Source organism: Penaeus chinensis, chromosome 14, assembly GCF_019202785.1.
Source record: "Penaeus chinensis breed Huanghai No. 1 chromosome 14, ASM1920278v2, whole genome shotgun sequence".
Classification (NCBI taxonomy): domain Eukaryota; kingdom Metazoa; phylum Arthropoda; class Malacostraca; order Decapoda; family Penaeidae; genus Penaeus; species Penaeus chinensis.
In genome coordinates this window covers 765,427-780,426 of record NC_061832.1, presented here as the reverse complement: position 1 = coordinate 780,426, position 15,000 = coordinate 765,427, and the positions used below count along the sequence as shown (strand labels likewise).

At 32.2% G+C, this 15,000-nt stretch overlaps 1 protein-coding gene across 12 annotated transcripts in view; it reads left to right on the top strand.

Moving 5' to 3' along the window:
• Positions 1-15,000, top strand: part of LOC125032574 (probable phosphorylase b kinase regulatory subunit alpha) — a 93,546-nt gene that overhangs the window by 18,836 nt on the left and 59,710 nt on the right. For 4 of the 12 annotated variants that reach the window (XM_047623808.1, XM_047623803.1, XM_047623806.1 and 1 more), the window contains exons 14-20: positions 290-380; positions 750-853; positions 2,107-2,151; positions 4,861-4,917; positions 8,369-8,398; positions 11,980-12,166; positions 13,816-13,818. In XM_047623808.1, coding sequence (XP_047479764.1) covers positions 290-380; positions 750-853; positions 2,107-2,151; positions 4,861-4,917; positions 8,369-8,398; positions 11,980-12,166; positions 13,816-13,818 — 517 coding nt within the window. The remainder of the gene's footprint in view (positions 1-289; positions 381-749; positions 854-2,106; positions 2,152-4,860; positions 4,918-8,368; positions 8,399-11,979; positions 12,167-13,815; positions 13,819-15,000) is intronic. The other 8 variants (XM_047623810.1, XM_047623811.1, XM_047623809.1 and 5 more) reach the window with 8 other exon arrangements.

The following is a 15,000-nucleotide window of genomic DNA, read 5'->3' as shown; positions in this document are numbered from 1 at the left end:
TATATACACAAATACTTAATAAGTGTTAGCAATATTTGAATTAGTTATATTGGATATACAATGTCATAAATGAATGACTCAATGATCAGCTTTTATTGAAATTTATGTACAAGAGATGATGTTAAGTACCGGAAGGTTACTTTAGATCTTGAAATAGAAATGTAAGATATTTTTATTTTTCATTGTTTAGTGTAAAGTGAACTGCACCTTTCTTTCTGTCTTATAAAGTGATGCCATAAAATGTAAGTATTGCATATAAATTATGTCTCTAAGATGAGTTTCCCTTCAGGTTTGAAACCAGAAGTAAAGGACTACCTGGAGAAGCAGATGCGAGGGTCCCTGTCTTGGAGGAGGGCTGACCTTGTCCGCATGTCTTCAAGGTAATGGCTGACTTTCACTGGTGCTCTGGGGACTTGAGTTTTTGGTCATTGTACCAGAGAATATTACAGTTCTTTGGTAACGGCAAATACTTCTTTGACTGTTTTCTCTCTCTCTCTCTCTCTCTCTCTCTCTCTCTCTCTCTCTCTCTCTCTCTCTCTCTCTCTCTCTCTCTCTCTCTCTCTCTCTCTCTCTCTCTTTCTTTCTTTCACCCTCCCTCCCTCCCTCTCCCTCTCTCCCTCTCTCCCTCTCTCCCTCCATCTCTCTTTCTCCCTCCCTATGACCTTCTCTCTCTTTCTCCCTCTTATCCTTTTATCCCATCTTTAGTCCATCTTCATATACTAAGAAGATCTTTTGTTTTCCCTTTAAAGGTTTGGTGAGAAGAAATCCATCAGAGACCCTTCTGCCCGGCGCAGGTTCTCCGTCAAGGGAACCATCCGTAAATCCCGTACTCTGCTTGTTGATGAGGAGAAAGGTATGACTTGTTGAAGAGGAGGCAATACTTTAATATTCTCATTTAATCTGCTGTCTCTTTTCTCTCCTACTTCTCACTCTTTCTTGTTGCTATGTTTTCTCACTCTTTTTCTTTTTTCTTTTTGATGTTATACACTCAGTTGCATGGTAATGGCAGAGTCAGACAGTGATTCCTTAATCTGAATTGGATAAGTGTTTCACTTTTCAGGTTTTGGTAAGTCTAGGCTACCTTAGGATGAGATCTAGTCCCAGACTCCTTTTGCTGGCTTTGTTTTGTAGGATTTGAGCATCATTGTTGCAAACAAAGTCAGTGGAGGACAGAAATGAGATTAGTTAAGTTAAGACCAATAATTGTTATTTTCGATAGGATGGTTGTCCTTACATGCATGATAGCAATTCTGTTTTCTGAGAAAGGCTGGAGCCATTGCAGAGAGACACTGAGGAGAAATGAGGGACCATTGTAGAAGACTGGTTCCATAGTTGGCCATTCTTCATCAGGTACAAGAAAATGGTAAAAAGTTTATGCTTAAGATATGACTGTAATTTTTAAATAAGAAAGTGTGTGCATAGAAGAATCTGGTAAATGACTGAGAATCAGAGAGTTAGACAATAGAGTGAATGAATAAGGGGAACAAGACTTATTGAGGTTTAGATTTTGTATGCAGTTGCTGCTGAGGTTGCAGGAATCTAATTTCAAGTTGAATCCCAGCTAATCAAGCCTTTTATAAATGAAGGAAAAGGAAGTCTTCTGTGGAATAATGCAAGGATTGCCTTGCTGGATGGGAATTTCCAGAGAGATACCACTATGATCTAAATTCCCCATAATGGAGAATGGCAGCCCAGGATAAAGTGGGGGGGGGGGAAATCCCGGAGGCATAAAAATAGAAACTGCATTCCTTTTTAGTAAGTCATATAATATTCTTCTTTTTGCTATGTTTCATTTTCATACTTTTTTTTTTTATGTAAGATTAGTTTGATCATTTTAGTTAATGTGATATTTGATACAGAGACACAACAGAGACTACAGCTTTGTGACAGTCAGCACAGTGCCTTATTTTTATTTTTTTTCAAATCTTAGTTACTTTGAGTTTTTTTTTTTTAAATAGCTTAGGGTCTTTTGCTTCAGAGGGTAAAGTGTCTTCCACTTCACCTTCAGAGGTTAAGGACTATAATTTCTTCCTTTAACCTAATGTATTTAAGATCTGTGGGTCTCTAAGTCTGATCTTAGTGAACACACTCTTTCTTGCTTTCCAGCAAGTGCTATAACCAAGGAGAGGCAGAAACTGGAAACTGTAGAAGGTACATACTCTGCCTCTGCCCCTTCCAGCTCTTGTGTTAGTCCTGACGTCCAGTAGTGTTCGCTCATGAAACGCACTCCTACAGTTGCTTATATGTTGCTATTTTGTCAGTCAGTGTTTTCAATATGTCAGCAAAGAAGTGTTTTCAATATGTCAGCAAAGAATTAATGCATGATGTAATTAGTTCGAATCAGGGGGATAAAGTTTAGGTCTGTAATAAGGCCTTTGTAATATAGGAAAATTTATTTAATTAAAGTTTAAGCCATGATAGAGAAGACTTAAGTTCAGATTAGATTAAGATTAATACATTTTATAGGAAAATTTTAGCTTTTAGAATGTATAGGAAACTTTATTGAAATTAAGTTTAATATATAATATGAAAAAAATTGTTTTAAGAGGATTAGATTTTGATAAGGTCTTGGATGTTTGTAGGAAAATTTATTACATCTAAGTTTAAAATAAGATAAAATTAACCTGTTGGGAGATCACATATGCATGCATTATCCACTACGGTTTTGTTTTATAAAGTTTATTTGAATATATAGTCATTTTCTAGGCATACTTGATTTCATCTGTTTACCCAATTCCTTGAATTTTGGGGAAAGAAAAGTTTCAGTTGTTACAAATGTGACATTATGATAATGAGAATGAAAATGAGAATAATCACAGTGTTAATAACAATAATAACAGAATTTGTGATAAAAAAAATTCACATAATGTGGAGGGATCTGGTAAGCAGGTGAGCTGAGGTAGACCTTGTAACTGACTCTTTGCTGACTAAGGGCTGGTGAAGCCACCTTTGTGTAAGCAAAATTTGTAAAGCAAAACCATTGTAGATAGTGTGTATAGCCATCATCAGCGGGCTAAGGTTAAAGTTAAGATAAAATGTAATGCAAAATTAAGACACAAAAACACAAGTAACACCAATGATTGATATCAAAATTACACCAACATATTCTTCCTACTCGTATATTTTTTTTTCAAAATCTAACTTACTGATGAATATTGCTTAAGTAGCAGCGCACATAGTGTCAGAACTCAAAAATGCAAAATAAGTATTATGATAAGGCATAGAATCTGGAATACATTTTTTTCTACATGCTGAGAGAAATCATCCAATAAAGGATATTCATATAAAGCTCCAAAGTAGAAAATGTGTAATTGCTTAGAGAGGCCATGCAAAGTAGGAACATTGTATTAGATGTAAGTAATTGAATTGAGAGGCCATGCAAAGTAGATGAACATTGTTATTAGATGTAAGGCATTGGATTGTATATACAGAAATTTTGATACTAGATTTTTGAGTTTTGACCTCATATATTCACTCTGCATAATCTTGTATTATGGAGCCTCTCTCCTCTTTCACATTTCTACTTGTTTATCATGAGACTTGGATACTAGGAACAGAACTGTGCTGAAGGCTTCTTTTTTGAAACAGCCTTATGTATTCTTAAATACAGGCTCTTTTCTTTGAGTGATACACAAATTTTGTATGTGGTTCTTTGCTATATTTAACAGACATATGCTCTTTTTTATCATGTACCTCAGAAATAGTCCATATTTGCAAAGCTAACAGCTATAAAATGAAACGAAGGCTTTTTCTGATATAGGATTCAGTATGAGGTTTTCCTGTTCTTCATTAGTTTGCAAGATAAGAGAAGCAAGTAGATATGTGATGGAGGAAAGAAACAAACACAAGAGTAAGAGAATTAAATTTAATGAAGTTAGATTCATTGTAGGGGCTAAAAAGGACATTGCAGAAGTAATTTGGCCCCTAATTTTTTTTATGTTACATTTTTTTGTCATTGATAATTTTTGTTTCTGGTAATAACAATTGTTAATAACACTGGTTTTAGCAGTTGTTTGAGGATTTTTTTTTGGTTACTCACTAAAAATTAAGTTTACTTACTACGTAATAGAGATGGTACACAAAATCTGCACATGAGGTACTGTTATGCCACTACAGCTACTAAACCCGGGCTTCACCTATAGGCTTTATTTTATTTGTTTTCCTCTTCTTTGCTATTTTCTAGTGGATTTACTGTCACTTTGCTTAATTCCTTTGGCAAGGATAATCTCGCCAGCATGGGCAGCACACACGAAGCTGAACTGTTGATCATGGATGCATTCTCTCTCTCTCTTTATCTTGCTCTTTCTCTTTCTCACTTTCTCACTTTCTCCTCTTGGGTGGGGAGATAAGTACATTTCCTCTGGATCATCAACTGGTGGACAGGTGCAAAAAAGTGGAAGTGGTCTCTTTAATCCTTTACTTGTAGGATGTACAAATGGGTATAATGGAAGTATCAATATCCACAGAACATGATTTTGTGTCTAAGAGTTTGACTACAAGTCTTCATCTTCTTTGCGGAAGATTTAGGCAAAGGTTAAGGCCAGCAATTCATGTTTTGTGGAATTGTTCTCTTTCACAATGACCTTGTTAACCTTTGTGGACCCAGGTCATCTGTGAGATAGTTCCCGTTGTTCTAACCCAAGATGCTTCCATCTGAAAAAGGGGACTTGGAGAGAGGAAAAAGGAAACTGTTTGTGGTTAATGAAGAGGAGGAACATATTGTTATTCTTGCTGTAGAATTGCTCAGTGATAAAGAAATAGAGGTCTCGCTTTTGATGTTGAATGCTCTGAAAGGGATGCAGAGTTGGATAGTGAGAGCATCAGCCGATTTTAATAATGTGATTTGTTCTTACCTTCCAGCAAATGTTCCTTCCCGAAGAAGATCCGGACTAGATCATATTTTCTACTATGGTGAAGGTACAAACTATCCTCATGTCCAGTTCTTATGCCAAACTTGTCACTGTGGTTGTGTTATGTAGTAAAGCCATTTCTTTGTAGTTATAGGTAACTTGGTAATGATCAAATAATTCATGATAAATTCCGTAGTGCCACAAAGATTACAATGATATTAATCCAGCAGTCCACTAAACTGGAGAGTGGTGTGGGTGATAATGGGTTTTATTAGAGATAAATATATTCAGGGAATCCCAGTTATTCATTACTCATTTATTTGTTGTTTCACTCTTTTGTCAGGGCGGAAAAAATGGAAATGTGCAGCAGATACTGGCTTTTAAGAGGGCTGTAGGGCTTGATTTTTCAATTATTTTTTTGAAAATTTGTAAAGTAAAAGAAGCAAGGAAGAATCAGACTACCCTTCACTCTGTTTTTAAATGGTGTTATATTAACCTCTCACAGCCAGGCAATGAAATGGATGATGTAAAAGGTGATGATACCTGAACAAAGCCCCTCCCTCTTTCTTGTCACCTCTGCCACCTGCTGGCTGCCTCTTTGAGTTTGTGAATAATAATTGCGCCATTTTCATAACGTTTGAATTTTTCTTTTCTGTTAGATTTTCTTATTATTTTGATAATGTACATATACATCATATGCTTGAGTAAACCAGTGGACACCACAGTTCTGGTCTACATTAAATTCTTTTATAATTTATTCCTATTCTTGTTAATGGTGAATAATTGGAATCCCCTGTAATTACAAGATATGTCATCAAAAAACAAGAGAAAGAAGAAAGAGATTATGTATTGAATATTTAACTCTTTTAATTCATATCTAAATGTTTACAAATCTTGGAATGGGGACACCAGAAAGCTCTTGAATAATGTAGAGGTGCTTTGATATGTTTCAGCCTAAGGTTGTATTATATTTGAGCATATAGTTAGCTAGTCAGATGTTTCAATATGCTAGAGCTATTATTTTGAATTTACTCTTTACAGTTGTCATTTTGAAGTATCATATCTACAGACAGTAGTTTGGTCAAAGTTTTTAAAATGGGGCAGACAAAAAGATTTTTCATTGAATATTTAAAGATAAGTGGGTTGGTATTGTAAAGATCTGTGGGTTAGTATAGTAAAAATGTATATATTGTGAATGTACACCTCCCCTTTCCCTTGAACTTGACTAAAGTGGGGGTCATTATCCCCCCATTCCCCTTGTAACTGTGCCATGATCTGCAGGCACACTTGTGAAAGCCACGATAACTGGCAAAGTATATGGATTGCTGGATTTTAAGTCTAGTCAGAATTTAACTGAATTTGGCAGTGAGCTTAATCAGGCCTTGATGTGGGTATTATTATTGGCTTTTTGTCTCTCATTGTGTAATTGGCTTTATAGATAACCTTAGGAAATCACAGTGACGGTGAACATGAACTGTATGTGAAAATTAAAACAGCCAGTGGTATAGGAATGTATGATTTCTCATAGTGGAATGTTGTGCAAGCCTTGTACTAACCAAATTTCATTTAAATTTCATTTTCATTTTAGTTTCTAAGTATTATATTGTATGTTCTGGCATCTTTACCATTCGGTCATATATAGTAAGGATTGCTCATTCTCAGAAAGGTGGAAGTGCTCCATTGTAATGGTTGTATTATATCTTTTCTCTCTCATGATAAATTTCAGACATTTGTATGCTTTACCCAGTGAGACTGGGCCAGCATTCAAGGTGGCATATACATATGCCAAGACAATTGAAGTTGTTCTCAGTTTTCTCTGCTGTACAGATGTGGAATTTAATGGCTCTCTCTTCACTAGGTGTTCAGCTACAGCCTTTCAAAGTCTTTCAAATGTTTTTATTGAAAAATAACATTCATCTTAACCATAGTCAAGGATGATGGGTAAAACATCACCCCCTTCAATTACTCCTTGATGTCATTGTTTTAATAATCTCTTATTGAAGAAGCTTTATGCAAAATTTCATGCTGATTCTCTTGCATACTCTCTCCTTGAGTCACCAGTAAGATCCAAAGGTCTGGCAGGGCTAGTTTCTCTGATGCCAATTTCTTGTGAGCATTAAATGCTTAGGTTTTTCAGTCCTGAAACACCAATTTTTAATTGGGTTTTAGAAGTACTGGATCCAGATTTGCTGTTGCGGTCTTCCTCTTTTGTCTTTCTTTGTTTTATTACTTGATAAAATGGATATTTTTTGAGGATTGCTATGATCTCAGTGATAATGAAGCTGAACTTCCCTGAATTGTGCTGGAGAATACATGATGAGCTTTGTCATCAAGAGCAGGGCTTCCTTCTGTTCAGTTTTTTGTTTTGTGGTTCCCTCATCTCAAAGATTTCTGTGTAACTGTTGAATATTCAGGGATAGGTGGTCATGTAAGAAAAATGGATTTCATTCCTATTGGGAATTTGTCCTTGCATTTGTGTGCATCCTTTAAAGAGAATGAAGGAGTTTGATCTGGGAAGTGTTGGTGTCTCTCCCCTTGGTCTTAACACCAGAAACAGGGCTAAAACACAGGTCTGTGTAAAGAGGTTTGCTTTAGCTTCAGCAGTTAAATAATCACAAATCAATCAAACCAAGGTGACAACAGTATTACAGAAATGTAGGGGAGAAATGTCTTTCGGTGTGGAATTTTCATCTATATGCTGACTGTATCAGGTAAGTATTTTAGTGTTAAACAGTAAGCAGTTTGCTTCATTATACTTCACTCTAGATAAACCTAATTAGTGTGTGCTAGTTTATCCTTTGTATAACTTAAGGAATGGTTTTAAGTATATAGGTGTTAATCAGTTTTGCAGGTATTGGATCATTCAGTAGTGAAGAAATGTAACCCAAGGTAAACGTGTGTATATCAAGTTCTGTCTGGAAATATTATGGAGGTCATATTGGAGACAGCTGATTGTTATTTGAAGTAAATGACCTTTTTTTTTTTTTTTTCTTCTTCTTTCTTTTTCTTTTTCTTTCTTTTTTTCTTTTTCTTTTTTTTCTTTTTTCTTTTTTTTATTGTCAAAGTTATGAACTTTTAAAAATTGTTTCTTTACTTTTTTAATTTTGTTGTTGTAGAGAGTCTTCAGAATGATAGTTATTAAATATAGTATTGCTTGATGAATTAGAGTAAAAAAAATGAATTTGTAATTGTGATTTGTAAGCTTAAACTTGAAAGAAATGCAGTGAAGTATCACAGCTGTCACATTACCTTTCAGCAAAGATACCTGCGGAATCAGTCTTAATATAACAGACCTTAGATTATGAGGCATTTATAACACTAGGATAATATCTGAGTGACTGACATTTCAACAGACATGTTTTACAGGGAAATATGTCATGTGAATATTTAGGTAATAAAAAGTAACCAGTATATTGATCTAATCAAAACACCAGATGCCATTTTATTGTTAAATTTTAAAAGCTTATTTATTTGATTTTACAGAAATACTATAACATTTGATTCTTTCTCCTCCAAAGCGTATGGGCCTACATTGGGACTGACACTAGGTATTCAATGTCTTGGTTCTTCTTACACGTTTGTGTTAAGAGAGCATTGTACAGACATGTTTTTTTGGGAGATTTGTTTGGAACTGCTGATATGTGTACTGCTTTAATACTGTCCTGTCCCTTGTCATGCTTCACAAAGGTTCTAAGAAAGGTAGGGGCTGAAAGTTGAATGGTGTAAACTTCTAGGTAAATATATCTTGGACCCAAGCTTGTAGAGTTCAACCTCTTTGTTTAGATTAAGTTTAGCTGCTGAAGATACAAGGATTTTTATTTGAACGTAACTGGAGTTTGTTTTTGTGAGAGACCCATTTCATAAAAGTGAATACTATGATAAGAAGTTTTAAGCTAGTGAAGAACTACATAGTTATTGTTAAGCCTATAAGAAGGATGATTTTGTTGTGATTCCAAACAAAACCCCCAAATTACACATACTTCTAACAAAACTGATCAGTGTTTATGCAATGAGACAAGAGTGTAATCCATCCATATAACAGCAGTAATTGTAGCAGTAACACATTTAATTTTGCATAGTGAGTGAGCTTCCCATCCAAGCCTGACAGAGTGTTTTGTCTTAGTAGTTGCTTGGATGAAGATATACCCCAGACAGTGGTCGTGGTGTAGAAGTAGAAGACTCACTGCTGTAGGTTAAAGAGAGGCTTATGCTTTATAATATTGCATTTAACAGATAATGTTGCAGTGTAATGTAGGGTCTAGAAATATATTTTGTATATAACTGTCAGTTTTGTGAATGGGAAATTTTTTTAGTCATAAATGTTCTAAGGAATTATAGAGTAAATTGTGAGCACTATAAAAAGTTTTTTGCCTTTTGAACACTAAGTCAGTTGTATACATTCCTATATCTTTCTCCATTTTCCAGTAAAAAAAAAAAAAAAAAAAAAAAAAAATATATATATATATATATATATATATATATATATATATATATATTTATATATATATATGTATATATTTAAATATATATATATATATATATATTTAAATATATATATATATACATATATATCTAAATATATATATATATATATATATATATATATATATATATATATATATATATTTAAATATATATATATATTTAAATATATATATATTTAAATATATATATATATATATATATATATATATATTTAAATATATATATATATATATATATATATATATATTTAAATATATATATATATATATATATATATATTTAAATATATATATATATATATATATATATATATATATATATTTAAATATATATATATATAATATATATATATATATATATATATATATATATATTTAAATATATATATATATTTAATATATATATATTAAATATATATATATATATATAAATATATATATATATATATATATATATATATATATTATATATATATATATATATATATATATATATTTAAATATATATATATATATATATATATATATATATATATATATTTAGATATATATATATATATTTAAATATATATATATATATATAAATATATATATATGTATATATATTTAAATATATATATATATATATATATATATATTTAAATATATATATATTTATATATATATATATATATATATATATATATTTAAATATATATATATATATGTATATATATATTTAAATATATATATATGTATATATATATATATATATATATTTAAATATATATATATATATATATTTAAATATATATATATATATATATATATATACACATATATATATATATATATTTAAATATATATATATATATATATATATAAATATATATATTTAAATATATATATATATATATATATATATATATTTAAATATATATATATATATATATATATATATATATATATATATTATATATATATATATGGATATTGATGAATATATTTATCTTCATTCCCTTTTTATATAGATATTTGATGTTTATTTTCAAACCTCATTATTTGGAAATCTCAAAATAGTTAAGAAAAACAATTTTCACTATAATATCAAAATGAAGGATAAAGTATATTTTTCTCTTTTTGAAGTTTATGTGTCTATGTGGATCTGATATATTGCAGTTGAGCATTGATATTGAGAAGAAAATAGTTGCATTTGTAGAGTTGTAATTTAGCTGTGGTCTTGAACAATCAGCAACCCTGAATTTGATGTGTCTGAATTGAAGTGTTGTTGTCTTATTGTGCAAAAAAAAAAAAAAAAGGTAATGAATCATGGAGATTTGCTTTTGCAGCATTGGTGTTTGGTGGACTTTCCCATTGTTATCTACTGACTGTAATTAAGTGTTGCAGTGGTTGAATGGCGGTCTGTTTTTTGTGTTGTGAAATAGAATTAAGATGCTGTGTCCATTGGAGAAGGTTTGTATAACCAACTCATCCCATTACTAACTTCATGTGGTTTAAGAATAACATTAGAGTAAATTCTCTAAATGTACATATCTTGATTTATTATGCATTTAATGAATCCTGCAGTGTACCAGATATTATCTCATGCAGCAAATTTAGGGATGTGCACTACATGCTGGAGAAGAAATTAATTGATATCGAACAAGACTGTGAACAGTTCTTAACTAGGGTTCAGGCTTCCAGAATCACTCAAGTCTTTTAAACTTATCAGTAAAAAAAAAAAATAATAATAATAATAATAATAAAAAATATTAATATTGATTTAAAAAAATGTGACTGGAATTTTTTGCATTATAAAAAAAAAAAAAGACAAAAAATCACGGTATCAGTTAGTTAAAAACAAGATATATATATATATATATATATATATATATATGATTTGTGCTAATTGTTAATTACTTTCTTTTCTCTATTTTCTAACATGAAATAGCAACAGATACAGATTAATATCTAAGTACAAGTCCATAAATGATCAGACTACCATAACAGAAAACTATACATTATTTTGAATGTATGAATCCTTCAGAAATGCCTGAAGAATAGAGCTGTAGAACAGTACCTTGATAGTGCCTGGAAAAAAAAGAAAAGAAAAAAAGTCAGGAATAAAAAAAAGAAAAAAGAAAAGCATGATAAATAAATGTAAAAATAGAATTGTAGAATCAGGCTAAGGACTGTTCTGAGTCTTTGATTCTTGTTTTATGTGAAAAATGCCACGAGAAAAGTATTTGGGAAATGGGAATCTGCATTTATTAAGAAATAGTTTTTGGATTATTTGTCTATATGTTTATCTAATTTAAAGTTTTTGTATTTATGGTTACTATGGCATTTTATATATTTATTCCCATTATTTATAAACTTATACAGTTTTGAAAAAGCAGAAGAAATACATTCCATTTCCAATTAATTTTGCTTAATTTCTGTAAACTTGGTTTGGTAATTGCATGAAAACTTTTTTTTTTTTTCAATAAATTAATTTATTCTTTTTTTCTATAAGATATGTATACATTTGGATTCTTTGGCAGAACTTTGCAGCTTTGCCAGAGAAGGAAATTCAGATAATCAAAAAATGTAGAGATGGTGCACAGCAAATGCAAATTATTAAACCATTTCCTGTTGCTAATCTGCCTCCATTGCAACCCCAATAGAAGTACCATCGCAAGGTTCCTCCCGACGAGAGTCAACAGTGACCTCCCCCACGGGCGAGCCGGGACCCCCTATTCTGGAGGTGTCCTGCCCCACTACACCAACACGAGTCACGCCTCCTCTCTCGTCTCGCTCGCGATCGCCATCCCCCGAGAAGGAGGAGCTCTGGGAGTCCATGGTCAGGCACAGGTCAGTTGTCTTTATACTTCGCGTTTTCTTATTTATATTTTTCTGTATGTTTTATTGTTCTCCTGGTACTTGTCTGGTGGATTTGTCTCTTCAAATTGGCAGCTTGGTTTGCAGAACTGTGCACCAATTGTCTGTTGGTATTTTCATGGATGTAATTGCTTGTACTGTAGAATGTAGAATGGTGGGACAGTAAGAGACCTGTCATTTCATTGTTGGGTCTTGCAATCTTGTTTGTAAATGTTATCTGAGACCTTATTTACTGGAATCAGAGACCTCATAGCATTTGATGAAGATTGTTGATGTGAAAGTATTATAGAGTATGCTAAGTTGACAATGTAAAGTATGGTATGAATATGATGCTATGGCAAATTCAGTATGCATTTGCTCAGCATAGGGAGTTGGGTAGAAAATCTGCATTGTTTTGTAAAGCTAGGCTTACCTGATCTTCTGGCTGGGCTTCCACTAGCCTTATCTGGCTGTAACACACTCTCTGGGGAGCTAGGTGAGCAGAGTTCCTGCTGCTGCTGTTTTTTTTTATTTTTTATGTGTGTGTGTGTGTGTGTGTGTGTGTGTGTGTGTGTGTGTGTGTCTGTGCAGAGTATGCAGTTTTCAATATGTTTAATATGATACTTTAATTGCATAGGATAGCTAGATCTAGGAGTTCTTTACCCATCTTTATTCTGCTCAGTGATATTCAGGAGCATTGAGGTTCTTTAGTCCATGATATTTTGGAATTTTTTAAAAATAATGTTCTGCAGTTATAACATAAAAAAACATATGAAAATAAATATATTAAATTTTATATATTTTTTTTATGTGTATTTATAAAAACATAAGCACTCATTTGGGATAAAAATGACACAAAGGTGTAGTGGCTGCATTACAAAAGTGGCTTTGAATTGTTGTAGATGCTGAAGTGGTTTGAGTTCCTTGGCATAGGCATTAGAGGTTAATGTTTCCTCTCATGCTGAACTAATGGGCCAGTATGATTCATATTGATGACTACATTGTGAAGTAGCCAAGACCTTCCTACCCTGGGGAAATGTAAATGTAATATTACCAGGACAGTAGATAGCTAAGAGAATCGGATCTGGGACCAAGTAGCTTAGGGCATATTGAGATTTCCCATTTTGAGTGAATAAACATGTTTTCATCAGATAGTGATGAACAGATAAATCTTGGAATATCTATGGTTCATAGAACATACAAGAGCTTTTTTGGTATTGTAAATATTTGAAAACATTTTCTCCTGGATAATTGATATATTCAGTATACAACATACTCTGGCATTCATCACTAGCAGGTAGGTTTTTTCACTAATCTTCCCACTGCATGTTTTTTGTAACAGTCTGTGGTTTATGATCACCATTAATATTACTAGCATCAACTTCACTGCAAGCAATGTATTATGGAAGAGGACATTAGTTTCATTAATTTGTGCGTGTGTTTGTGATTTTTCTATTAGCTAGAAGTAATCATGTAACAAAGTAGCTATTTTTTAGGGGAAAGTGGATTAATTCTTTACCTTATCTTATTTTATGCAAAAAATAAAAACAAACTCTAGAACATATTTAAATACTGTTTTGTTGTAAATCTTACCACATTAGATACTGTATGCATGATACTGATCAACTGCTGGTTCTTGGCAGTAGGTTTGGTGGGACAGTTCTACTCAGTAATATCCCAAAGGCTGTAGGCTTGGTCTGCAGTGGATTTGTTCATGCTGTTGTATGATTAAGGCATTGTACCTTTTGTCAGGAAAGGCAAAACTTTCAAAGAAGTAGAAAGGATTAAGACACATCAGTTCTTCTGTGTCTCACGCTTAGAGTTCTGTCCAAACAGGAGATGATTCTAGTCCATCAGTTATAGTGTTTAACTGTAAGTATTGGTCAGATTTTTTCCCTAGATTTGTTTGTTCATCTACCTGTGCAGGGATTTTTAAGTAAAAAAACAAAAGGTTTTAAAAGTAGTACTGTAGTAATATGTCCAAAGGCTTTTAGGTCCTGTGATGCATCTGGTGTGAATTTCCTCACTATGCAATGATATAGAATGTGGTATATAAAAGTCCTAAACAACTGTGAGGTACGAGAGAATAATTAGATTTTTTCAAAGCATTCTTGATGATGTTAGATTATTAATATGTCAAAGCAGAGAATGAAAACAGTCTGTAAGTCTAGAAAATAGATTAGGAAATAGATATAGTGTGAGAGATTTTGGAAACAACTTTTACTTTGCTCATGCTCATTTGTTTTAGATATACTTTATGTACTTTATTAATAGAGATGGCCCATTTCCTGATTGTCGTGGCATATCGCATTCAGTGCAGCCAGTCTGTGGGTGAAAGCTTTAGAAAGGTGTCCTCAAGTGGTGTCTGAGTGTCAAACTTTGCAGCCAAGATTTTTATTATTATTATTATTATTATTATTATTATTATTATTAATGAGTGTGTGGGGGGAGGGGGGGTTTATTTAAGGCACTTTGGTCTTGGTGACATGCATGCACTTTGCTTTTACTTTTGACCACATGTCCTTGCCTGACTCACCAGTTTATTAATTTTCTAATAATATTTCTAATATTATAAAGATATCTGCCACTGGACAGCACAGTAAAGAGCACTGTTGGTTATGGTGTGAAGTACTGTTGGCCTTTGCTGAAAGTTGCATACTTGAAATGGCAGTGTTGCAAGAAATAACTCATTAATCAATATACCTCCTGAAATACTTCAGTAATTGAGGTAACTCCTGTAGTGATAACTCTGGATAATTTTGCAGTTGTAATAAAAAACTACAATCATTTTTGAATTTACAATTTTCAAAACCTTCTTTATCATACAA